The sequence below is a fragment of the Mesocricetus auratus genome, unplaced genomic scaffold, assembly GCF_017639785.1.
Source record: "Mesocricetus auratus isolate SY011 unplaced genomic scaffold, BCM_Maur_2.0 Super-Scaffold_6730, whole genome shotgun sequence".
Taxonomy (NCBI): Eukaryota; Metazoa; Chordata; class Mammalia; order Rodentia; family Cricetidae; genus Mesocricetus; species Mesocricetus auratus.
In genome coordinates this window covers 53,687,304-53,714,628 of record NW_024429184.1, presented here as the reverse complement: position 1 = coordinate 53,714,628, position 27,325 = coordinate 53,687,304, and the positions used below count along the sequence as shown (strand labels likewise).

The window sequence follows — 27,325 nt, the reverse complement described above, 5'->3', positions numbered from 1 at the left end:
GTTTAGAAACGGAGTTCTGGCCGAGCCACGAGGTTGGTTGTGAGAGTTTGCAAGTATTGTGAAATGCTTCTGAAAGCCAGACAGAAGCCATGCATTCATCTTAAGAAGAGACTGTACGGAGCAGCTGAGGATCTCCTGACTTATGAAAACATCACAATGGTGTTGAGACAAGACTGCTTCATACAGATATAAAGTTCTGACATTGCAAGTGTAGCAGGGCAGGAAAGGCAGGCATTTTTCCCCCCTCGTGACCGCCAGAGCCCAGAGTGCATGCACATGTAACTGAGAGGGGGGCTGAGTGAATCCAGTTCCAGGTTTTTAAAAGTTCAGGCGTATGCTAGGGCTGTGGCTCACTAAGAGGTAAAGGGGTTCGGGTCCCCTTTTTTGTTAATCTTGTGGTTAACACTCACACCATAGTTGAGTGTTAACAAAAGAGACACGAGTTCGTGGCCACTAAGTACTTTTGTTGGGCAAGTTTACCAGGTACGTGCTACACAAGGGATCATGGCCATTGGCTTGAGGTAATTTTCTCTTTGTCACCATTCTCTTAAGTGTAGTATCCTTTGAAAACCTCACAGGGAAGGGGACAGGGACAGGCCCAGGCAGGATTCAGAGAGAGGGCTCCACCTTTCATACTAGTGACAGATCAGGCAGGACCCCTCCCACCCCCTTCCTCTCCCAACTCTCCCCTAGTAACATGGGAGAATGAGCTTTGCAAAGTTAGAATCCAACAAGCAACGCTGACAGAATCCTTTGGAAAACTGTGATGTTTCTACCCACGACTCCAACAGGGGGTATAAGGGTCATTCCTGGGCACAAGGAACAATCCCAGGAAGAAGGTGGTGACTAGGGGTGGACAGAATGAGGCACTGTGTCAGAAGCCACAGTTGGACAGGCATTTCTTCTTGTCCTCCACAAACAAGGCAGAGTATTAGGTTACTAGTTAATGCCTATGTCCCTTCCAACTCCAGCAGTCTACAGGTCTGCAAATGACAACTTTGTGTAGTATCTTTAGCACATACCTTCGGCATGAGCAAACACAGACAATTTGTAAAACCATGTACTTGTTAGCAAACTGGAAGGCAGTGTGGGACACCAGTCCCTGCCAAAGGTTCCTTGAGTCATCTGATGGTCAAGAGATAAGCTGAAAAATGTGTTAACCATCCCTGGAGAGCTGGCATACAGCCATGGACTATGTCTAATTAACACTAGGGCACTAAGAAGAGCACTGCTAATATTTAAATGCATTCTCTCCTCAGTTTTCAACACAGAAAATCTTGGTGAACTTTCTGCAATCTTTCGTGTCCAGGTTCCTCTTAAATGTATTATGCCAGGGAATTATCAATCTCCCTAGATTGCTGAGTTCTGCTTGGTTACACTTCTACACAGCACTGAAAAGCACTGTCCCGGGCCTTGTTATCCAAGCTCCCCACTGTTCTCTGTGCCAAATATGGAGGTATCATTAAAGCCTTCCGCTGTTTGACACTGCCCTTTCACTGCTTGTTAAGTAAAACTCCAGTTGAAGGCTTGTTCACCATGTCACTTGGTATTTGTATAGACCCTCTCAGGAGGACGGGTAGGGTTACTTGGGGAGGAGGGTGGGTATGGAAAGGCATCCTACCGATGGCAAATTAAAAACACTTAATACAAAGTTTCTTTTGTTCTTTCAATGAATGACTCAATGGGGGGAGGGGCTATAATAATAAAGTAGTACATCCCAGATACTTGGTAGCAACAATTTCTCTACTTTCTCAACCACCAGCAAAAAATGGGCATGTAGTTCCCAGGTGCACATCAGAAGGTTTCAGACTGGAACAGCCAAGAAAATGGAAAGCTTAGCAACCTGGAACTCCCCCAGGCTGAATTATATCCATATACTTTCCTAGCAATGCAACCTGGGACACTTACCTGTACTGAGCTACTCTACAACTCTGATTTCTGCTTCCAAAATCACAATAGGTCTCTCTTCCTCAGTAACTCCTTGGTAATTCTCCTTTTGTCTTTAGTTCCAGTTTAAACATGTCCTAGTTTGTATCTGGGATCTCAGGCTAAGGTCCAGTCTAACCCAAACCAGTTTGAAATTGCAAGACAAGCTAATTAATATTTAGGAGGAAAACTCCCTATTATCCCACTTTATACTCAGGTGTGACTATGATTAAAAGCACATGCTTACATACCTCAAGCCTGTCAATCAAAACAGAAAATCACTCTCACGACTCCCCCTAGCAACCAGCTCCTCCTGGACCCCATAAAAGGAAGCCCCAAACAGTAACTGTTCCGTTTGGCCGTTCTAACTGAAGTAGTCCACTGATTCCTTTAGTTCATTCTGTATGGTGTCTTTCAGTAAAACCTACTGGGATGGTGAGAATGTTCAGTGGATCAGGGCATTAGGGCAGAAGCCTGAGGGCGTGAGTTTCATACCTACGAGCCAGGTTTTGAAAAAGGTGGATGATGTGGTAAGCATCTGTAGCTGTCACATGTTTACTGCAAGATGAAAGAGAGAGGCAGAGACCAGAGAATCTCCTCCAAGCCAATAGGCCAGCTAGCCCAGAGTCCACAGAGTAACACAGACAACAAGAAGCCTCACCTGCACAAAGTGGAAAGAGAGAACCAACTCCCCAAAGTTATCCTCTGACTTCTCCATGTGCATGCAGTAGCATGTATATGCATGCACATGCGCACACACACACATGCGCATACACACACACACACACCACAGTAATTTCTAAATCAAAGAAATAAAACTCCTTGCCAATTTACTGTGTGTGCGCATTTTAACTATTTGAATATGGAGGTGAGAACCCAGGCAGACCACAGAGAACATGGTCTGATTAAAAGCTCAGGCTATGGATGCAAACTCATGCCTCTATTTGCAGCCATTTATCTTGAAGTGGGATTTTGCCCAAGCTGGTATCCTCAGCTGGAGAATGAAGGCCCCACTAATTTTCAAGGTTTACATCCTCAGGAAGTCCTCCTTCAGATGAAATATTTAGGCTAATTCCTGTCTCAAAAGGATGCAGTGAACACTCTTTTGAAACCCAATTGTCACGGTCTTATTGATTTAACCTCTGTTTCCTCCACAACCTTTTTACTACTCCTCCCCCATCCTCTCCTGCCCTTATTATTCTGGTTCCTCAGAGCTCAAGCAGCACCAGCTAGAACCAGTCCCTCTCCTTTCCTGAAACCCCACCCTGCTTAATCCAGCTCTGCCCTTCCCAGAGGGACAGCTCAGCAGGAAGACTGCCCAGGACTTGAGTCTGTGGTCTGTGCATCTCAGTTGTTCACCCGTCTGTAAAACTGGCAGGGCCTGACACTCTTGCTGGCTAGCTATGGGTGCCTGGGGAAGCTTAAAGCAATTGCACTGGCCACTCGAGGAATCACTCGAGATATTAGCTGGGATCGCTTTTATGATTATCCTTCTGTACAGGAGGCAAGAGCATGGAGTTGGGGAAGCTGCACGTCCAGGCAGGTTTCTTGTTCTATAAACACAGAACCACAAACCCCAGATGAGCACTCTATATGGTCGGGCAACTCCACTTCATCTCCCTACTGTGCTGGCTTTCCTGCTCTCCCATACATCATTTCATGCCTCCAGCTCTTACCGCACCCTCAAACCACTCTCCCCTGCTCTTCTGCTGCATGGGGAGAACAGAGGCTATCCAGCATGCACCAGTCACCTGACCATCATCTATATAAAAAATGGGCCTCAGCTGGAGTCCTCCATCTTCTTTCGCTACCTTTTCCAATTCACTGGAAGAAGAGTTCATAGGGCAGTCCTCTTCCACCTGGGTCCCAGGTCCCCGCTCTACAGCTTTCCAGGGACCTGTCCTACAGTGACACCCTCCCCCAGCCCTGCACCCCGTTCCCTTCATACTTCCCAGACAAGATCCCCAAAGACCCTCACATGTCCCTTGTATACTTTGGCCCTTGTATAATCTCTGCCTTTCAGACTGGGCAGAACCTGTAAACTGTTTCCAACCAGGACACCGTGGCAAAGACAATGAGTTCACGTCTGCCTATGGGAGATAACCCTACTGGTGGCCCTAGGATTCTCCTTGCTTGTTTGATAAAACAAGAGGCCATGCCAAGGAAGCCTATATGACACACAGCTGTAGGAAGGGAGGAGGCTGGAAAAAATGAGCTCCAGGAGTGATGGAGCACTGAGGTGCAGTCAGCAAGAAGCTGGGGTCCTCAATCTTTCAGATTCAGGGAAATTGATTCTGCCCCTTCATTCCGAACCTAGATGTGAATTCTTCATTGGCCAAACTCCGGATGAGAAGTGAGCCCATGTAACCCTTAGCTTTGTGGGACTCAGCAACTGACAAAGTTCAGGCTGAAACTAGACTCCTAACTCATGGAAGACTTGGCTATATCCAAGGAGGCCGAAAGTATGGTAATTTGTTACAAAGTTACAAAGTAATTGAAAACTAGCAGGTGTGACCTCTTCAGAAACAGCAGGTCCAGAGCTCACTTCATCTCATCCATAAAAAACAAAATGGACCTTTCTTACTCCTGAACAAAACCTGTCAAAGAGTTCTCCACACAGACCCTAACAGCCTCACCTTGTCAAAGAGTTCTCCACACAGACCCTAACAGCCTCATCATGCCTTCAAGGCTCAGTCCACTTGACACAAGCTTCTGTCAAGAAAAACCGTGTGTGGGGGGAGGTTTGCTGGAGAGATGGCCTGGTGGTTAAGAGCACTGTTTGCTCTTTCAGAAATCCTGGGTTCAATCCCCAGCACCCACATGATGGCTCACAACCATCTAACTCCAGTTCTGGGAGATGACATCCTCTTCTGGCCTCCATGACACTGCACACACACGGTGCACACATATACATGCAAGCAAAGCATCCATACACATAAAAAGAATGAACCTTATAAAAATAGCGCTGTTTCCTATTATCCAGCACAAGTGAGTATCTCTTTGCACTTATTCAGCATCCTAATATTTTTTTCATCCCTGTTCACGGTCCCTCGGGTTTTAGAGCTATTTCTTCACTTGGTTTCTAAACTTCACATTGTCTACACATCTGATGCTGCTTCAACTATCTTCACCAGCTTCTCCCAGAACCCAGGGAAGCGGTGCTTCGGCCGGAGCCTGGTCCACACTGCTGCTCTGCCAGACTACTGTATGACCTGACATTAGCATGCTGCTGATTTTCAAATTCTCCCTGTCTAGCCCAGACCTCCCACCCAGATCCACATCCTAATCCCACCAGCCTGCCAGCAACCTCCTCTTATAAGTCTCCCATCACCTGAGTCCTAATATGTTCTAACAGAGCGCTCAGCCCTGCGGTTTCCCCAATCTCAGGAAATGCCTCATCTAGCCATCCTTTATGCCAGGAGCTCATTCGGAATTCTCTCCCTTCACTTCCTTCGTCCAGGCCATCAAACATTCTGGCAGGTTGAGCTTCGAAATGTACCCTGAATTGGTCCACTGTCTTACTCCAATTCTTGTCAGCTGCTAACGCCAAGCAGTGCTCACATCTCCCAAGGATTGTATGGGCTACAGTACCTCTCTGCTCTCCCACATCCACTATGGGTCTCTATTCTTCCCCAGTGTGAGCTTTGGAAAAATACCAACCACCCGGCAGGGATGAAAACCTTCCAAAGACTTCACACTCTAACTGCAAAGGACCTGTCTTTTCCTTTGCTAGTCCAGGCCTGCGCCTGAGACATATCTCCTCCCTACCAAGTTCCAGCCAAAGCTGTGAGTTACAGTGGCTACTCCTCTAGCCAGTCTACTTCCTGCACAAAGCGTTTCTGCTTGAAGATCGAATGTCCCCTCACAAGAAGGGTGTCCCACTAGAAGCCTTCCCTTTTCTTCCTAGAATCTAAACACCACTTGCCTCCCAGCGATACCGCAGGCCTGCCAGGCAATCCCTGATGTTTTATTTTCCCACCCCCCCACTCCCTTGCCTCTGTTCCCGAGGTCAGCATGATCAGTTCATGCACTACGTGCTCCTGGTTTACATCTGTAAGGAAGCCGCGGTGGGCAGAAGATCAAACTGGCTTGGCTGCCATCTCCACCACCAGCCGCCCGCCCGCCACACTCTGCTACTCTCCTTGCAAGACAGCTCCGTAGTAAATTTCCCACCCACTGGCTCCATGACAATTTCTGTGACAGCTTCTAAATCAGACAAACATGGTTCTTTTTGTTTGTTTTTTTGTTTTGTTTCCTTTTCTCGAGACAGGGTTTCTCTGCATTGTCCTGGAACTTGTTCTGTAGACCAGTCTGGCCTTGAACTCACAGAGATCCACTGCCTCTGCCTCCGGGAGTACTGGGATTAAAGGCGTGCACCACCAACACCTGGCCCAAACGTGGTTTTTTTTTTAACTTTATTTCTTACTTCCCAGCTCCCTCTTCCACCCCTCCTCCCTTACCTCTCTACCAATGCTCCCCACCCCCCCCCACTCAATCCCCACACCATCCCCAGGGAGGGTGAGGCCCTCCGTGGGGGATCTCCAGAGTCTGTCACTTCATCTGGGGCAGGGCCTAGGCCCTTCCCCATGTCCAAATATGGTTTTTAAGCAGGAAAGAAGAAACAGGATTCTTGGAGGCACTTTCCTGCAGGTCATAGATAGGACCAGTGCAGGACCAGTGGGGATATTAGCCACGCAATGTTTGAGTTTGAGCTCTGGAAAGCAGAAGCATGGATGGAAAGGAAGGACTCCATACAAAATTGTCCTCTGACTTCCCTAACGTGTGTGACTGTGTGTGACGGGTGCACACTCTACACACACAACAATAATTTTAATATTTTTAAAAGCAGAGGTCATAAATCTGTTCCCTGGTAATCTGCTGGACTCTCCCCATCCTAAGAAAGAAGGTAGGATGGGGAGAGTCATGGCTAGAAGGGGAAGAAGGAGGAACCGGTTGCCTCCCATTCCTGCCCTTTGCTGAATGAAGTCCCCTCTCTTTGCTGGCTCCACTCAGGAAGGCCGAAGCTCGGTACAGTGAAAGCTGAGTAGCTACAGCACAAATCACAGTCCTGGGTGTCACAATTACACGTTAGTTAGCTGCTATGATGGGAGCTGTATGTGCAAGCATTATAAAGTCATACTCTGCTATGCTATGCGCTAGATTAGTACCTGGCACAAAGTAGGTGCTCAGTAAATATTTGTCAAACAAATGAACCCGTGGATATACAGAAATGTAAATGTATTTGTTATTTTCCATTTAAAAAAAATCTCTTTCAGATGAAGTAACAGGGCAGTGCTGAAGCGATGAAAAAAAGAAGATAAATTATACCACAGCGCATTCAACTTGTAACTTCTCAGAAGTTGTGAGCAATGTGCTATAAAAGTTGTGAGCAAAGCAATGTGTTAGAAATTTGAAAGAATTTGAATTTATTTGGAGATGTGAAAAATCTTTTCTGCTAATGTTAACTATCACACCCTAGATATTCTGAGTTTTAAAAAGACTTCTTTCCTACAAGGGGCCTGCTTGGATCACAGAGCATAACTTATTATTAATTTTTCTATCTCAATTTGTGTAATCACTGTTCAAACCCCCAGACACATTTTGAGTGTGTCTGCACAAAACCGCTAAGGGGTCTGTCTTACTCAGTGTCACTGATGCTATGGAACTCAACTCAAACCAGTTGCCACACAAAGCAGGCTTTTCGGCAGGCCCAGTAATGAGTGTGGCCACTCCGGGTTCCAACAAGCAGCTGTCAAAAACAATCACCCAAATGGCCATTTGCTCAAATCTTCTTACACCGGGAGCCAGGCAGTCAGACTTTGGGGTGGTCTAGGCAAGAAACACATTCCTAAATCCATTGCGGGGCTACCTAATTGCTATTTACTTTGTAAATATAATTTTAAGTTTCCAGCCACTTTTGAGAGCGGACACAGGAAGATTTTAAAAAACAAAACTCTTATCAAGTTCGTTTGCTTATTATGTATTTTCTTCTGAAAACTCCCAAGAAGGTTGGGCTATTCTGCTGGCTTAAGAACCACTGGAGAGAAACAACTCTCCCTCGCTTGCCACTTGCTGCCCTCAAAACTTCTTAGCAACATACACGGTGCATGAACCTCAACGCAGTCTGCTTTGTCCAATAGCGTGCTTGGAAGCTCAGCCAGTCAGTTGTGTAATAATAAACCCTTTATCTCCTGAAGATACAAAAACGGAAAGATCGCTCCGAGCTTTAGCGCGGATGGGGGACTTGGCGAGAATTGGCGAAACTCAGTCATTTTAAACGTCACCCCACCACCACTTTTCTCGCTTTCCTCTTTCCTCATTTGTAATCTGGGGTGTGGGGGAGTGCACGAAATGCTTAGGGTGTCCAGCGTAAGAATGGTAAGGAAAAGCGCGGGGAGTATGGGGGGGGTGGGGACACCAGCAAAAGGCACGCGGAAACCAAGGTCTTGGTTATTGCAGCACAAACTTACGGTTCCTTCACAAGTACCTGTGATGGAAACCGATCAACAACTGTTCTCAGGTGGAATGGAGGTGTTGCAGGTTGCTCTCTAGTTTCCAGAAGCTTGAACAAGGGAACACTCCAGCGTCCCCAAGGCAGAATAAAAATGTCAATGCCGGGCCGATCAGGCGCGTCCCGCTCCTACCTCATCCCACTCGCAAGTTCCCCACCCTGCCAGGGAGAAGCGTTCTTCTCCCACAGGCACGCGGGACCACGAACCCACCCGGCCTCTGAGCAACGACAGGCCGCCAGGGCGCCGCTGCGCCGCAGTTCCGCGCGCTGCCCACGGCCGCCTGACACACCCCTCCCGGCCGGCGCGGCTCCGCTCGGCCTCCCTCCCGCCCTCCCTGACGCCCAGCCGCCCCGCAGAGCCCGCTGCGCCCCCCGGTACGCACCTTCACCGCTCCCCGGGCCGGGCCCCTGGGAAGCGCACGGCCGGGTCCGAGAGGCACGAAGCGCTCCTCGGCGTCCTCGTCGTCCTCGTCGCCGTCCACCACCTCGACGACCACCTCTTCGTCCTCTTCCTCGTCGTCGTCGTCCTCCTCCGCGCCCCCTCGGGGCTTCTCCGCCAGCCTCCCGCGCACCCTGCGCCTCCGGCCCGCGCCCTCCTCGTCCTCGTCCTCCTCGCCCAGCAGCAGCAGGACCGGTGACGAGGCGGCGGCTGCGCGCGGGGGACCGGTCCCGCGCGGCGGCGGGAGAGGCGGCCTCCAGCTTCCCGGTGCAGCGCCAGGGCTGGGGCCGGGGGGCGGGAGCCCCAGCGCGGCGGCCTCGGGGGCGGGAGCGGGCGCAGCGCCCCCGCGGCGGCTGCCCAGGCTGGGGCGCTTGGCCAGGCGCCTTGCCTGCATGCCTGCGCCGGGCTACGGCCCGGGGCGCCGGGCTCCTCGCGGAGGCTGCTGCTTGGGCCCGGGCAACGCGCGGCTGCGGGGCTGCGGGGCCGCCTCCGGGGCTGGCAGCGGCCGCTGGCTGGAGGACGCGCGGGCGCCGCCTTCGCTGGCCCGGCCCGCGGGGACGCCGGCGGCTACGGCGGGGCGGCGCGCCGGCCGCGGGCGGGGGTGGGTGTGAGCGAGCGCGCCGCTGCTGCCTCCGCCTGCGCCGCCCGGGAACCGCGGGCCGCGCTGCGCTCCATGCGGCCGGCGGCCGGGTCGGCGCGCGCCTCTCCGGGCCCTGAGCCCGCGCGCTCGGGGCCTACCGCGGTGTGCTGGGCGCGAGCTGTTTGTGTGGTGTCTTCACCGCCGCCCCCCCCCTCCTCTTCCCCAGTCCTCGCAGCCTTCCCAGTCCCCCGTTCAGACAAAACCCGGACTGGATTTATTTCCCCGACCCATGCTCTCTGAAAATCTGCCGGCTTCCTAGCTGTTGGCCCGGGCACTGAGGCCACCGTTGCCCCTGGGACCCACGACTCCCTCTGGTGGGGAGAGCGTAGGCTCGGCCAGGAAGAAGGTGTTCGGTTAAGAGATTCGCGGAGTGTGGTTGATTCTCTGATCTCGACTCTGGAGCTTAAGTGGAGTCCTGTAAAGTGTGCCAATCCGAGGTTTGGGGTCAGTTCCCAACGTGAGTCCTCAGTCATTGAGATTCCTGCAGCATTTCCATGACCCTCTCTACCAGGCTTTTTTGAGCACCCGGGCTGTCTGCCTGGCTGCGTATTCTCTGCTCTGTGCTAGTTTGGCCCTTCAATGTTTTTTGGTTGGGGTTTTTTGGTTTTTGTTTTTCCAGTTTCCACCTGAGGACCTTACCTGGTGACATTGGCCGAATTCCAAGTTTGGCTCTCTTGGTTTGGTCTTCTGGCATTGTCTGAGTGTTTTGAAGGAGCTACAAGCCAAGGGGTCATCGTTCCAAAATTTTTATATGATGTGAGATCTAACATAAGGCCAGTTTGCCATGTAATAACTACCACTTTCTGAGGACTTTCGGGTGTTGTTTGGTCTTAGGCTGTAGTAAACCAGGCATTTTGCATCCAAATCATACCCCTAAATTCTGTTTTGGCCAGGGCTGGGAGGACCTTATTCATCAGCTGTTGGATAAAAGGTGTCCACATCATGTGAAGCAACCTTGTTTCTAATTTAAATTTAAAAATTAAAATTAAAAAAATCCACCCCTGACAAATTAAAAAAAAAAAAGGTATCCACATGATCCGCCCATTTTTGCTGGAGACTGAACATCACCTGGCTTGATTGACACCTGGTGCTTACTTAGGGTGCCTCCCGCCGCTGAATAGAGATGAGGACAAGGATTCTAAAATGAACTCTGTCTGTCCTCCTGGAAACGGATTAACCTTTAGAAAATGCCTGTTTTTAGTAATCACACCCCAACAGTGGTGTGGTTTAAACTCTTCTTTCTCACATCCTTTAAGGCCCACAAGTCCTGACCATTGTTCTTTCTTCGACCAACCCTTTCTTTCACTTCTGATAGCTCCATAATGTGTCACCACATTACAAGTGAGAGGCCAACAGGGGACTGATCCAGACCCCCTGAATGCAGTGTCAGTGAGGAGGCCTCTCAATCTCTGGGGCCTTGGGTAGTAGACTAGTGTTCACCATGGCATACAAATGAACTTTGGGAGCCCATTCCACGTGGAGGGATGCTCTCTCAGCCTGGACACATGGGGGAGGGCCTAGGTCCTGCCCTGGATGAAGTGACAGACTCTGGAGATCCCCCAAGGAGGGCCTCGCCCTCCCTGGGGAATGGTATGGGGATAGGGGGGTGGAGTGGTAAGGGAGGAGGGGTGGGAGGGGGAGCTGGGATTGACATATGAAGCATGCATGCTTCTAATTTAAATAAAAAAAAATAATGGGTCGGGCGGTGGTGGCACACGCCTTTAATCCCAGCACTCGGGAGGCAGAGGCAGGCGGATCTCTGTGAGTTCAAGGCCGGGTTGGTCCGACAGCCTCCAAAACAATACAGAGAAGCCCTGTCTCGTAAAACCAGAAAAAAAGAAAAAGAAAAGAAAAAAATACTGGAAAAAAGTGGAGTCCCTATGTTCCCCCGTCCCAGCATTTATCTCCCTCAAGCCACAGTCAGATGACACAGATTCTAAAGAACTTTTCATTTCTAAATGTCCTGCTCAGGAATTTAGAAAGAGCCAACAGTTGGGGCATTGTAATTTATGGGTGTGTCTTGAATCAAGTCTAAGAGTAGCTAGCCCCTCCCAGAAGGGAGTAAATTGTTTTTCCCTGAGAGCTGCAAAGACTAGTCAAGGGCAGCGAAAGTGCTGTCCTTCAACTTCGAGAAGCTAGGTTGGTTGGTTTGAGAGATGGTTTGGAGAGGGGCAGTCAGGTGTATCGGGCTCTGACAAGGGATGGGCCAGTGGCTCAAGGACAGTGACCAGTACAGAGGAGAGCATGTTGTAGGATGTTAGAAGTATGGGAACAGCTGTCAGGGGCAGCAGAGTAGCTATGATACTTGTGTGAGATCAGGCTTGTTGACTGTCCTTAGGAGGAGGGGACAGAAAGGATCATTGGCTCTCACTCTGCATCTCCCACCACTTGTAGGGAATTTTGCCCTGATTGCACTTGGCTCTGTCTCAGTAGAGATGCTGGATGACAGAGTATGTAAGATGAGCTGAAGGGGACCACATCTGTGCAGCTTTGGGTAAATCATCATTCGTGTTGGCATAAGAACTTTCCGATGATCAGCTGCTTTGGGATCACCCATGCTCATGCTTAGTAAGTAAGTCCAATAAAGTCACTGGTCCCCAAGGTGGGCTTTGGTGGGATTGTTCATCACTGGAGCTCTAGGTCGTATGACAAAATGTTTCCTGGGGAGATAAAACACACTCATCTACTTATCCCAGATGGGGAACCCAGGACAAACCAAAATATGGGTACCACCAAGGTCCAACTTGGTGAACCAAGGAGTTTTATTGGGATCACTTGGAATATGGGTGAGGGGTTACTTACAGAAGAGAGAATGACTGAAAGACAGCTGCGTCATGAGTGGCTACGCCTGTGGGTCTTCTAAGAAAGGAGGAGCCAATTTTCTTTAGTGGTGTGGCTCCTGGTGGCCAACTATACTCCAGTGGGTAGCCCCACACCCAGGAGCATATGGACAGGGAAAATTGGAGTTGATGGGTTATTAAATTTAAAAAGGTAAAAGGTCACAAAATTGGGGGCATTAGGAAGTGGGTAAATCTGAGAGGCGTTCAGGGGAGGAATTGGGGTGAATATGATCAAAATACCATGTGTGAACTTCTCAAGGAACTCTACATTATTTTCTAGGCTAGTGAGTTAATAGATACAATCAATTTTAAAGTGCAATGTATGCAATCAGTTTAGAAGAGTGCTGTCTTCAGCTATGACTTCAACCGTATACCCTTCCCCACCCCTGACTCTAGACACCACCATGGAGTTCACTGTTTCTAACCCCCATTCAGATTAGGGCATTTTCTTACTGAATTTTTCATTTGTAAGTAATCCATTTAGGAATTCAGAAGTCTTTGTAAAGGCTCACTTATACTAAATATGATCTTAGAAAATAGCAGGATAACATAAAACAAAGGACAACTTTCAGAAGTCAGCTCTCATGTTCTGCCTTGTTGAGAGGCAGGGTCTCTCTCTTCTGCTCTATATTCTAGCCTAGCTAGCCACAAAGAGCAGAGGTGACACTTCTGTCTCTGTCCTTATCATGCCTACCAGATGAGTACTGGGATTACAGGGACACAGTACCTCATCCTGCATTTTTGTGGGTTCCTGAGATGGAACCTAAGGGCTCCCTCAGGCTTGCTCAGCCAGCACCTAAAGTACTGTCTTCCTTGTCCACACCTAGCTTCCCCCTCAGGGTTAAAGGGATCAAACTCAGATACTCCTGCTTATAAGACAAGCCCTTTGCCGGGCGTTGGTGGCACACGCCTTTAATCCCAGCACTCGTGAGGCAGAGGCAGGTGGATCTCTGTGAGTTTGAGGGAGGCCAGCCTGGGCTACAGAGCAAGTTCTAGGACAGCCTCCAAAACAATACTGAGAAACCCTGTCTCGAAAAACCAAAAAAAAAAAAAAAAAAAAAAAAGAGAGACAAGCCCTTTGCCTCCTAGCCCCAGGCCCGGTTCTTAGCATTGGTATGCACAGTCAGCTACTTGTTGCAGAGAGAAGTAAACAGCAGTCGAGAAAAAGTGAACATGACTTTAGAGGTGTAGTAAGAACTAGAGAAAAGACAGAAATGAGGGTAGAGTGGTGATGGTTTAACATAAAGAGATGTGGGTCCCAGCATGATAGTGCATGCCTGGAGTCCCAGTGCACTAAAGCTAACGTAGAGCAGAGGATCAGAAGTTCCAGGACTACAAGGGGAGATCCTGTCTACATGTGTTCAAGCGTGAAGAAAATAAGAGGTGTGTGTATGTTAGCATCAAAACAAACTTAAGAAAGGCATAGAACACTGTGAAATTACAATCAGAACATGCGGTGGACCAGGTCTCCCTCCAGTGAAAGTGCTCCCTCCTGCTGTCAGTTCTTGTGCAGCTTGGTAGAACTGATCCATAGAGACAAGGTAGGCTTTAGAGCAAGTGTCACTCATTACTCCGCAATCACAGACAGCTTGCTATCTCTTGTCTGATTTCTTGTGATCCACAGTGATTCTTAAACCTTTGACATTTGGGTTCCTAAGATGTGTTTAAAAAATGATTGAAGAAAACAAGGCTCAGTTTGACATTTTGTTCAATTTTTTTTTTTTTTTTTTTGGTTTTTCGAGACAGGGTTTCTCTGTGGCTTTGGAGGCTGTCCTGGAACTCGCTTGGTAGCCCAGGCTGGTCTCGAACTCAGAGATCCGCCTGCCTCTGCCTCCCAAGTGCTGGGATTAAAGGCGTGTGCCACCAACACCCGGCTTCGTTCAATATTTTTAAGATCAAGAAAAATAGAAACCATGGTCCCCAAACCTTAACAATATTTTTAAGATCAAGAAAAATAGAAACCATGGTCCCCAAACCTTAACCATAACCCATGCAGAAACACAACAGGGTCACCCACCACCAACTGCTTTGATGTCCTTATCAACCTTCTAAAAACTATTTTTAATGGAAAGGTAACATTTTGCCCTGTACAAAGGTTATGAAAGTAAGATTAGATTTGTCTTTCCACACTTCTGGGAACCTCAGAAATGACTGTCACCACTCTGTATGAAGAATAAATGAAGGGTAAGAGCATGGCTCTTCTCTTACAACCTTTCCTGAAAGCCTGGCTGACTCAGATTCACAGTTTCACATGACAATTTCTGCCATGAGCAGTTAGCTCAAACCCTTTAACAATACTGTGCTTTCCCTATAGCTCTGAACAGTGCCTCCCAAAGGCCTGATACGGGAGGGGGTGCTATTTTCTATCCCTATACACGTGTGTGTGTGTGTGTGTGTGTGTGTGTGTGCGTGCGTGCGTGCGTGCGTGCGTGCGTGTGTGTGTGTGTGTGTGTGTGTGTGTGTGTGTGATTTGCATCTCTGTTGTTACCTCATCTGTTGAGTCCTCCCATATTGACAATTGAATGGCGATAGAAAGAACACCTGACTGGGATTTTAACCTCATAGCTTGAATTCTGCATGTGACTCTAATTAAGGCCCTCTTCTCTGAGTTCACAACTTAGGGTGACTGAGATGTGCTCCCCACTTTCATAGTGGAACATAATGACCTGAAGCATAGGTTCAGATGGAGCAGTTGCCCACTGTTCTCCCTCACGAATAGGACCCACTGTGCACCCACAGATCATCGATAAGCTTGCCTGAGATTGTGTGTCCTCAAAGACAAATCCAACTGATGGCCTCTGTTTCTGGGAACGTGACTTTCCCTTTCATAGCCTCCCTCTTTGGTTGAGAACACAGAATTCAGGAAATCTATGATTTTGTTGTTCTGATCTTATTTCACTGGTTGTTCACTGCTGAGATGTCTATTGGCTTTGCACAGAGTCATTGGTACATTGTAACATCTGTATTAGCTTCCTTTTTATTCAAAGTGCAGCCTGCTTAGTCCAAGACAGGCAAGTCATTTCCATAGTCCTGAAGCTTCTCTGTTGCTCTTCATCTTCCTATCAGTGTTTTCACACAGGACCTTTCTGGTGCAGTGACTGGAATCCTACTCATGGCAAAGACAAGCCAGAGAGTGGGAGGTAGACCATTTCAGCGAACTCGGGCACAAATGGGTCTAGGTTTAGCTGGTGTGTGGCCTTCTGTATTTCTGTACCACTCTGCTTTCTATTGCGTGTTAAACACCATGACCACAAGCAACTTGGAAAGTAGAGGGTTTATTTCTCACCAATACACATAAAGTAAAAGTATTCAGTCATGTATGTCTATAGCCCCAGCTCTTCGGGAAGCTGAGGCAGTAGGATTGCTTCAGAGCATGAGTTCAAGGAAAGCTAGGTCACACATGGTTTGCTCGCCTACTCCCCTTCCTGTACTGCACGTGGGTCTCATGTAATCCAGGTTCTCAAACTCAATAAGATAACTTTAAATTCCTGATCTTCCTGCCTCTATCTCTCTGGAGCGCTGGAATTATAAGGAAGTACCAGAATACCCAATTTTCTAAGACCTCATTACTTAAAAAAAAAAATAGTAACAGGGCTAGCTCAATCAGCAGAGCATTTGGCTTGCAAGTATGAGGGCCTTGGTTTAGTCCCCAGAACACATGTAAAAGTGCCAGCCAAGCTTTGTGTCTATAATCCTAGTGCTGAGGAAGCAGAGACAGGAGGATCCCTGGTGGACCCTGGCTAGCTTGTCTGGCATAATTGGTGAATTCTTGGCCAATGAGATCCTGTCTCAAACGTACACATTGTTGGTGAAGATGATGCTTGAGGTTGTCCTCTCCCTTCCCTACACACATCTAAACAACAAGAAAAAAAGTTTAAGTGAAAGATAGACAATATTTTCAACATTAAGTCTAGCATTAATAGGTCATTTAAACAGATATAATATTGGTCTACCACACTGATAGTGTAAGGTTTTGATAATATTCAGGGTTACTGAGGACATGGAGAAACAGATACATGTACAGGTTCGCTGCTGAACCTATTCATAATACATATTTGTTCATTTTGACATCATAATTCCAGAATGCACTTGTCATTAGAAGTCAAAAATTCCAATTCTAGCTATATGTCCTAGAGAGGTTGTACGAGCCCAAAGAATGGTGATGCAGCATAGCCTTTTACAGCAATATAACTAAAAAAGACTAAGTATTTATCAAAGGGGGAGTGATTCATAAATCTTTGGCAGTGTGTAAACGACTATGCAGTTACTAAAAAGGAAAGTGTGGTCACTGTGCTGAAAGGATATGGACCCACGTTCAAGTGACAGGGACATAATGAGTACTCCTTACAATGTAGTTTCACTGGACTTCAAAACCCACCCCTCTGATGGGCTACACACCTCTGGGGTGTAAATTGGCTTCGGGGGGAGGAGGTGAAGGAGCCTCTTGCTCTCCCTATGATTATTATTAGCTTCCTGAAAGCTAATGTATCCAAATATTGCAGGCACTTTAAAAAATAAAGAGTAGAAGCCGAAGAGATAGCTCAGCACTTAAGAGCATAGATTGCTCTTCCAGAGGACCTCGGCTCTATTTCCAGCACCCGTGTGGTAGCTCACAAACTGTAACTCTAGCCTTCCATCAGCACTATATATATGCAGGCAAAATGCCCATACATGTTAAATAAATTTTTAAAAAAAGAACAAAAGTCCCCACAGCAGAGCTTTTACTACAGGGAATGGCCTGCATGTGATCCCAACCCGTCCTGTCATTTTAACACAGCAAGCTTCATATAGAAAGCACCATACGTCTTAAGGATCCTCCTCTTCTGGTCAGTGCCAGGATGGGATGTGTGGTAGGAGAGTGTGCACATTTAGTTGATGCATTTTCCTACATGACTTTCTGACAGCTGCCTGGACTCAGAGCCTGACACTGGGAGTGGGCAGTTCGGAGGACCATTGCTATCTCACACACTTCCTTCCCTTTGAAGACACTTTTCCCTCCAGTCTACTGTGGTCAGGTGTTCCATTGTTTTAGTTAGGGTTTTATTGCTGTGAAGAGACACCATGACCATGGCAACTCTTGTTTTTTTGTTTTTTTGTTTTTTTTTGGTTTTTCGAGACAGGGTTTCTCTGTGGCTTTGGAGGCTGTCCTGGAACTCACTTGGTAGTCCAGGCTGGTCTCGAACTCACAGAGATCCGCCTGCCTCTGCCTCCCGAGTGCTGGGATTAAAGGTGTGTGCCACCACCGCCCAGCTATGAGGGGCATTTTTATTCAAACCACCTTATCCATCAAATTTCATTTTGTTTCAGTTGATTTCTTGGATCACTGAAGAATTTTCCTTAGCATTCAGTCCATATGCCCAGAAGAGTGAAGGTTTTTCTTCTACACTACACTACACACACACACACACACACACACACACACACACTCTGCACACAGACACACACATGCCTGCTCATTCCACACTAAAAGCCCAATGGTCACATTTTTTTACCATGTGCTTCCTCAGCTTTGGTGTATTTAAAAGTTTTCATGGTTTGCCATGAAATCTTCAGGTTCCCTTATGGACCTTCCTTTCCCTTCCTTTGCTGACTGTCTCTACTGTTAACATGTAGTCTTCCTGCCAGCCGCCTGGACCCTGCCAAGCTGTCTGAACCCCCAAATGACACACAGGACGCTATACTAATTATGAAGCTGTTGGCCATTTGCTATTTCTTATCAGCTAACTCTGACTTAATTGTTAACCCATAATCTAAGTATTTCTAGTATTTCTCTTACCTCTGGCGACCTACATCATGACTCTCTTTCCCAGAATCTTCCTGGACTCCTAGTCCCACCTATCCTGCTTTCCTATTAGCCAACAGTGCTTTATTCAACAACCAATAAGAGAGGCAGATTTACAAAGTGACGTCTCCCGTCCCTTCACAAAATCTTGTTTTTTCTTTCTTTCTTTTTGGTTTTTCAAGGCAGGGTTTCTCTGTGGCTTTGGAGGATGTCCTGGAACTAGCACTTGTAGACCAGGCTGGTCTTGAACTCACAGAGATCTGCCTGCTTCTGCCTCCTGATTATAGACATGTACCACCACTGACCGGCCCCACAAATCCTTACCATGATTTCCCCCGGTGTTTGTAGTACTGCCTCATACAGGCTTATCTTTTGTTCTCTCCTCGGAAGACCAACATACATTATACTTTTTCTTTTTCTTGTAGTCAGGTTTGTGTCTCAATCATGCTGATCTAATGTAAGATTCCAGTGTGATGGGCGGCTTTTGTCAGCTTGATAGGTTTGGAATCACTATGGAAACACCATGGGTGTGTTTGTGAGAACTCCCAAGGGCTGGAGTCTTGAACTGCATAAAAAGAATGTGAACTGAGCAGCAGTCTTTGTCTTTCTCTGCCACTGACTATGGGTACCATGTGACCAGCTGCCTCATGCCCCTACTCCACCATGAAGGATTGTACCCTCAAAGTGCTCCAAGTGTGAGCTAATCTGGGCTGGCAATATTCCATCAAAGAGTTAAAGAATACCCAGCAAAAACCTCAACGAGGGCAGATTTGAGAAGCCCTCTTTGAGTCATTGGTCAAGGTTGTACAGACTCCCACAGTATATTAACTATTGTTATTGCCCTCAGTTGCCCCACCCCCACTCCCCATAGGTGGAAGGTAATTTACTATTGTTGAAGACACCATGCTCTTCAGGGCCCAGAGGCTCCTGAGCAGGAACTGACCTGAAAGCCCCATCCTGTGGACTAGCTTTCTCGGTACAAGAAGGGGCTATGCCAGCTTCCAAAGGAGGAAGGCAACAGTGGGAGAAATAGTCTGTCCCAGGGAAAAACACACCAGTTGGTCAGTTTTGCATACATATATCCAAGTAACGTTATGCAAACTGGCTAGGTTATAGTTAGGATATGCATGTCACAGCTAATGATATAAAAATTGATGAAACAGGCCACGGATTTGAAAGAGAACAAGGAGGAGTATATGGGAGGTTCTCAAGGGAAGAAAGGATGTAATTATATTTTCAAAACTAAAATGAAAAGTACAGTACAAATAATTCAAACAAAGAGAGGAAAAATGTGAACCCAAACAAAGCCTTTATCCTCAAGTTGCACTTGTCAGGCATTTTGTCACAATGATGAGAAAAATAACTGATACGTCCTAGGAAGAACTTACTTGAGGGAGGCGGTATCTTGCCACGTGGTCCTGGCTGGCCTTGTGCCCTCCATTCTTCAACCTCAGCTTCCTGATGCTGTGATGACAGATGTGTCCCAGTGTCCCTGGAACTCAGGAAGCATTCTTAAACTTTTCAGATTTGATTCTCATTTACATAGCTATTGGTTACATGCCTACTTGTCTATATTTTAGCAAATAACCCTTCATCATAATGTAAGTATTTCTACACTCATATAACAATAAGCATAGGGTTGGAGAGACAGCTCAGTGGTTAAGAGCACTGACTGCTCTTCCAGAGGATCCAGGTTTGATTTCCAGCATCCATGTGAGCTGTCTGTAACTCCAGTTCAAAAAGTTCCAGTGTCTTCATCCAGCATGTATGGGGTACACAGATATACACATCAGCAAAACACCCATACACATAAAATAAATAAATCTCAAAAAAACCCTAATAATCATCATCATAATAAATGTCAAAAACCCTGATAATCATCATCATAATATCTCCAGCAAGCAATGCTTCCCAACATAACTCCTTTGATTTATTTAAACACATAGCAGACATGGTTCACCTGCTTGATGGGGCTAGCCACTATCACAGTGGCCGGCCATCAGCCACATGGCATTATAGAGCACTTGAAATGTGCCCAGGGTGAATAATCAACTGAATTTGCATTTTATTTGATTTTATTTGACTTTCATTAAGCCGGAGAGCTACATGGGGCTAGGGGCCTCTATGCAGGCACAGACTTTCCAAGGGTCTTTTTCCGCTTTCTAGCTCCATTTGTAGATGAATCTGACTGGGCTAATTAAGGAGAGAGAAACGACCCCTGGGATATTTTGCTGCAACTTTAAATCTGAACAACCACAACTGTTTTTTTCTCCACTACCCAACTTTAAAAAGCCATTGCTTGTTTTCTTTAATGCTTGGTCTATGTTTAGCAATTCTCATCTATTCTTTTTGCCCTTGATGGTCCTTTTGTCTACACCATTTTAGTTCCTCCGTTTGTTATTTTACTCTGAAGCCATGCTGGAGTGGGGCTGGGGCAGTGTCCTAAACGAACCCAGTAACCTATTAAGAGCGCCTTAAAAGCCGAGAAACAGAATGAGATATCAGCACTCACAGATATGAATGCCCCAGAGATTTCTTTTTGTTTGTAAATGTCTTTTCGTTGCTATACCTGTAGATATGAAGAAGGAAAAAAGCGAGAGGGACTTTTGGGAAGAGTGTGAGAATTCCTCGTTGCTCTCCATACTTACCACAGTACAGAATTTTCCTTAAGTCAACTTGCATGTTTTCCTGGCCCCCAACATGAAGGGGTGGGAGAGTGAAGGGGTGAGCAAAGTGGCCTCAGTGATCTCCAGGTTTCACTGTGTACAAAGGTTACTTACAAATAATTCTCTTCCTGTAAAATCCACAGTGCAGATGCTTGCCCCTCCCCCCCACCTCCGGCTTCTGCACTACTACTCCCTAGTCAGGGTTGTTATTACCTGTTGCTCTGCTTCCTGTCACACGGCAGACATGGGGATTCAGAACCCATTTGTCCTGGGAGGATTTGGGATCAGATTGAAGTTTGAGCAGGTAGGGTCCATGGTTCAACATGGTTGTCAGATGGGTCCTCCTGACAGCAGCGTGGACGTCAGACCAGGAAGGAACAGCCACAGAATTGGGAGGCAGCCTTGCCCAAGGTGAGAATGAGGAGAGCCTGAGCTGAAGCTACCCTACCTAGTGTCCAGAAAAGTTAAGTTTACATTCCTGAACAATAAATCTGGTCACCAACCCAGGAAACAAAATGGAAGGACAGTTGTCTGGTTTGAACTCTCAGACTTGATCTATCATTGAAGTGGGAGCAGCAGGCTTGGTGAGGGACACGGCACCATTCGGGAAAAGTTTCTAGGTGCCTGTGAGTATCCATGTTGAGGCCTGTAGTAGTTCCCAATGTTTAAGAGGGAAATCCGGGGCAGCCAAGTGGCAGGGCACTTGCCTCGCATACAGGAGACCCTGGGTTCCATCCCCAGGAGAGAGAAATGGTAGAGTCCAGTACGATCCCTGGTTCACTGCCATGGGACTCTGCCAAGAAGGTTGCTGTCTCCGTGGGTCCTCCTTGGTATTCCTGCAAGGATGCAGATAGCAGGGGATGTTTCTTCCTCTTCGTGCTTTAATGTACCTTCCCGCATCCTTATCTCCTTCCAGACTTCAGCCCCACGTGAAGCAGTGGCTCATTCCCACAGGTCCTGAGAGTCATGGGCTGTGGCAGCCCCACTTCTCAGGAGGCAAGCAGCTTCCTGGCCTGGCTAACTTCTGAGCTGATCTTTTCTCTGCCCTTCCATTACCTGTGGAGATTAAATTCCTTACATCTTTAAACGTGGTTTTGTTCTCCTGTTTAGATATTGCCTGACACGGGAGTCATGATCATACGGTGAGGATTGGTGCAGTTTAGACTGTATGGGCTGAGATGGTTGCAGGCCAAGGCACCCACCGCCAAGCCTGACAACCTGGGTATAATCCCTGGGACTCACATGGTGGAAGGAGAGAACCAACTCCCACAAGTTGTCCTCTGACCTCCATCCTCATGCCGTGGTATTGGGCATATGTACACCCATGCACACACAAAATAAATAAGATGTAAAAAAATGTTTAAAGGAAATTATAATTGAAAGCTGAAAATTGCCGGTGAACTTGGTGATGGTTGGAGAGCCTGAGAGCCAGGCGACAGAACTGCAGCAGTGAACACACATTTCAGGCTTTCGTCTTTTATTCTCCGGAAGTGTGGTGATTAGAGGAAAGAATAAAGGAGCAGGACAAAGAGAAGGGAGTTTTGAAGATGGGAAGATGGATATCATTAAATTAAAGGATAGAGGAAATAGGAATTAATAGTAAGTGGAGAAAGGGCCCCAGAGAGGAATAGGCGATGGATAATGACCCGGAGCCCAAATAGGACGCGTTATTTGCCTCCTACAGGGAAAGAACCCCAGCATGCATGCCGATGCTGATGTGTGCCGAGGGTCAAGCCATGAGTGAAGACATTCTAATAGACACTTGTGCCCCTCCCTTTGGCTACCAGACTATTGAGACAGTGGACTCTCGGGGGGATTAGAATTTCCCCAGGACTCTCACGTTTGGAAGAAGGAAAGGGCTAGGACCCCAGTGTCAGCCCAAGCGGGGGACCCCTCTCAGGAGATTCCATGCAGTCATAGATGTGGGTCAGAATCTGAAGGGCACCCACTGAGATTTCCAGGTTATTGTGTCCCGGAACAAAGAATTGGCTCAGGGGTGTGTGGACAGTAATAGGAATGGAGGCAGTTTGTTGAAGAAGAGACAGGCACTACAAAGAATGAGGGTGGGCTGGAGAGCTAGAGACCCAGGCTTCAGGCAGAGCAGCGTGGCTCAGGCAGAGCAGCGTGGCTCCTTACAGGACGCATACATAGCACCCACCTTCTGATGCTTCTTCGTGCCTCTGTCCCCCTGCTACAACAAGGCCTGACAGCTTCTCAGCCAACCCTACAGGACAGATCGGAGTCCAGGCAGCCATGGGTTAATAATGGGTGGGACCACACATTCACTGGGACTGCTAAATTATGCATACCTCTTAGCCTTTATTTAAACCTCACATTAGGACCTAAATATTGACTGCATATAAATGTAAAAATATAAGTTAAAAAATACTGCACAAAATGCAGACCTGAGTGTGTACTTCAGCAAAGCCTGAGTGTTCATTATCTGTCCTAAGGTCTTTAGAGGACTCTGATGTACATTGCACACTCTCCCGCAGACTTGGTTCCAAACATGCTACATGCACACATTGCACTGTCCATGTGGTCTTGACACATGATGCCAACTGACACTGCCTGAAGCAGTCTAATAGAAGACACAGGTAGAAAGACTACATAAGACTCCAGCCGACATGACCGCAATGTACAAGGGAGTCTGAGGGCCGGGAAGAAACAAGGAGATAGATAGCAAATATTATGGTTTAGATATAAAATGTTTCCCCATAAACCTCATGTTGTCAGTATGATCTCTGTTTTAGATAATTTGCTCTTATTGCCATCACTGAAACACCTGACCAAAAACGACTCAAGGAAGGGTTTTATCACGGCTTGATGGTTTGGTAGTGCAGTACATCATGACAGGGAAGGCATGACCCCTGGAACATAAGGCAGCTGGGTCATTAGTGTCCACAGTTGGGGAGAGGGAGAAAGAGAGGAGAGGCAGAACAGAGACATAGAAAGAGACAGACACACACACAGAGACAGAGATAGATAGAGAAGAGTGCTGGGACTTAGCTCTCTCTCCTCTTTATTAAGTCCAGGCCCCAACTCATGAGATGGTACCAACCACACTTAGAGAGGCCTTCTGACAGTTAGCTCAGTCTATGAACCTCCTCAGAGACATGCCTAGAGGTTTGTCTCTTAAGTGATTCCAGATCCAGCAAAGTTCATAATCCACATCACCATAACAGTGCCCAATAAACTATTCATGAGAAAGACTTTGGGGAGTTGATAAGATCAGGAGGGTGCTGCTAATCAATGGATTGATCCATGAATGGATCCATAGATTGAACAAATTATGGGGCAGTCATAGAATGGTAGGAGATGGAGCCTGACTGGAGGAAGTAGCTTGCATGGGCACAACTTGAAAGAGGACATGTTCTTCCCGGTCCGTTTCCCTGTTTTTCTCCCTCTTTCTCTCACCTCCTCCCTTTCTAGTGCCCTCTCTTCCTTCATGGCTGCCCTGAGGCGAGCAACTCCCACATGATGTTCTACCTCACTACAGCTCATTGCAGTACAGCCAGCCCACCATAGGCTCAACGCGCCAAAACCGACAGTTAAGATTTGTTTCTCTTCCTTTGGGCAGGCATGTGTATATATGTGTATGTGGCTTATGTACATGTTTGTTTGGGCTTGTGTACATGTCTTTGGGGTGCACATTTGTGCTCATGCATGTTGATGATAGAGGTGGGCGTCATTGGGTATCTTCTTGATCACTCTCCACCTTTGTTTTTTAGGATAAAGTCTTTCACTGAACCTGGCGCTCAAAGATGTTGGCTCTGATTGAGCTTCGGGGATCTACCTGTCCCCTCTGGCACTGGGTTATAGATGAATGCGACCATCCCAGCTTCTACGTGGGTGCTACAGACACAGACACAAGTCCCTGTGCCTGCTCGGAGTGCATTGTGCCAAAAGAAGCATCTCTTCAGTCCCTTTCCTTTGTTCTCAGATACTTGTCACAGCAATGGAATACCAACAACCAAAGTGGGTCAAGGAACGCTGATGGGGGATGTTCTTCTGTATGTATGTTTCTCTTACTGGTTGATGAATAGAACACTGATTGGCCACTAGAGGCAGGAATATAGGCAGGGCTAGGAGATGAGGAGAGTGCTGGAGAGAGAGGCAGAAGGCGCCTCAAGGAGACACCATGTAGCCAAAGAAGGAGTAACAGGTCCAGACCCTTCTCTGGTAAGATAAGACCATATGGAAATACTTAGATGAATAGGAATGGGTTAATAATTAAGACAGAGCTAACCAGTAAGAAGCCCTAGCCATTGGCCAATAGTTTTATAATTAATATAGTGTCCGTGTGTTTATTTGGGGCAAAAGGGCTATGGCACCAGGTGGAACAGAAACCTCCAGCTACAGAGCGCTTGTCTGATGAGGTCCTGCTGGAGCTGAACAAGTGGAGCTCTAGCAGAAAACACTAAAAGGGCATGGCAGGGGGCAGGTAGCCTTGGGAGCAGAGGTGTGGGATGCCAGGGAGAGTTTGTAACTCCACCCTGGTGGTGTGATCCAGGAAATAGCTAGATAAAGTACCAATTCTTTCTGGTGTTTCCAGTTTGAAGACTGGTCTTACCTTTCAATGTGGTGGCTTGAATGAGGATGACCCCATAGGCTCTTATAGTTGAATGTTTGGCTCCCAGTCAGCAGACTGTTTAGGAAGGATTGGGGGTGGGGTGGCCTTATTGGAGAAGGTGTGTCACTGAGGATGGGCTTTGGGGTTTCAAAAGCCCACGCAGGCCTAGTCTCCCTACTCCTGCCTATGGACCAGGATGTAAACTCTCAGCTACTGCTCCAGTGCCATGCCTGTCTGCTGCCATTCTTCTTGCCATGAGGATCATGGACTCACCCTTCAAAACTGGAACTACGCAAGCCCCCGATTCAATGCTTTCTTTTATAAGTTGCCCTGGTTGTGGTGTCTCTTCACAGTCATGGAACAGTAACGAAGGCATTCAGTGTCGGTGTGGTAATCACTGTGTTGTGTGGGACCGAAGCTCAACTGCTGTCACAGAGGAATCGCATAGTGTGGCAACAACTGTGGTATCACTGCACATCATCAGTCCTGAGAGGACATCAAGCACAGACAAGTGCTCCTAAGGGCACTGTCCCATTGTTACCCTCTCCTCTTAATCCGGAAACCAGGGGTGGACGTTACTAGAAATAAGACTTCATAATTTATTTGTTTGTTTTTTGAGACAGGGTTTCTCTGTGTAACTTTGGAGGCTGTCCTGGAACTCTCTGTAGACCAGGCTGGCCTCAAACTCACAGAGATCTGCCTGCTCTGCCTCCAGAGCTGGAATTAAAGACATGTGCCACCACTGCCCAGCAAGACATCTTTATGTAACCTTTCAAAACAACATGTAGTACTGGAGAGATAGGGCTCCTGTGCCAGGTGGTGGTGGCACACAGCTTTAAGCCCAGCACTCAGGAGACAAAGGCAGGTGGATTTCTGTGAGTTCGTGGCCAGCCTGGTCTACAGAGTGAGTTCCAGGACATCCAGAGGGTTGCACAGTGAAACCCTGTCTTGAAAAACCAAATAGAAGAAGGAAGGAAGGAAGGAAGGAAGGAAGGAAGGAAGGAGTGAGGGAGGGAGGAAGGAAGGAGAGAGACAGAGACAGAGAAAGAGAGGGAAAAAACAAAGAAAAAGAAAATATGCTGCTCTCCCAGAGGATCTGGCCTCAAATAGCCACATCAAACAATTGATTAGCAGTCTGTAACTCTAGCTCTAGGGGATCTGATGTCTTCTTCTGTCTTCCAAAGGCACCATTTCTCCTGTGTACACACCCACTCACTGACACACAAACACATAATTTAGAAGATAAAACCCATCACAAAGACAAAAAGGGCAAGGAATTTAGGTGCAGACTTCACAGGAATAAATGGATTTCTTGCGGTTGAGATACAGGTAACACACACTACAAGCACAGAAGGCTGGAGAAGGGACTTTAGTGACTGCAGCGACCTGATAGAAGAGGGCCACATGCAAAAGTGAGTGCAACAGACTCCGGCTGCATGACAAAGGAGAAGAGACCCGCACTTAAATGACTTGATAAATGACTGCTCATAAGTACTTGTCTACAGTTTCTTTGTCAATAGTTCATTATGTAGTTACACATTGTGTAAGGTGATAGTGTTCTATTCAGTGGGCTGGTGGACTCATGAATAAGCCACCGGCACCTGCATAGTTAACGGGCACCTCTAACTTAATATGATCGAAGTAACCATTGTTTTGTTCCTTCTTCAAATTTCTTCCCAGTTTTAGTGATTTTTAAATGCATGACAACATACCTCAGTAGCTAAGGATAGCAACTTAGAGATTACTTCTACCTTCTCCATTTCTCTCCTACCTTGGAATTATTTTTATTTTTTTTAAGATTGTATGTATGTATGTATGTATGTATGTATGTATGTATGTATGTATGTATCACAGCTGGCCTGGAACTCACTGTGTAGCAAAATGGCCTTCAACTTCTGGTTCTCCTGCCTCCACTTCTCGAGTGCTAGGATTCCAGATGTACACCATC

At 47.3% G+C, this 27,325-nt stretch overlaps 1 protein-coding gene across 1 annotated transcript in view; it reads right to left on the bottom strand.

Moving 5' to 3' along the window:
* Znf704 (zinc finger protein 704) overlaps positions 1-9,306 on the bottom strand; it is a 185,738-nt gene extending 176,432 nt beyond the window's left edge. The window contains exon 1 of the mRNA XM_040741390.1: positions 8,821-9,306. Coding sequence (XP_040597324.1) covers positions 8,821-9,270 — 450 coding nt within the window. The 5' untranslated portion in view covers positions 9,271-9,306. The remainder of the gene's footprint in view (positions 1-8,820) is intronic.
* Between the last annotated feature and the right edge of the window lie 18,019 nt (positions 9,307-27,325).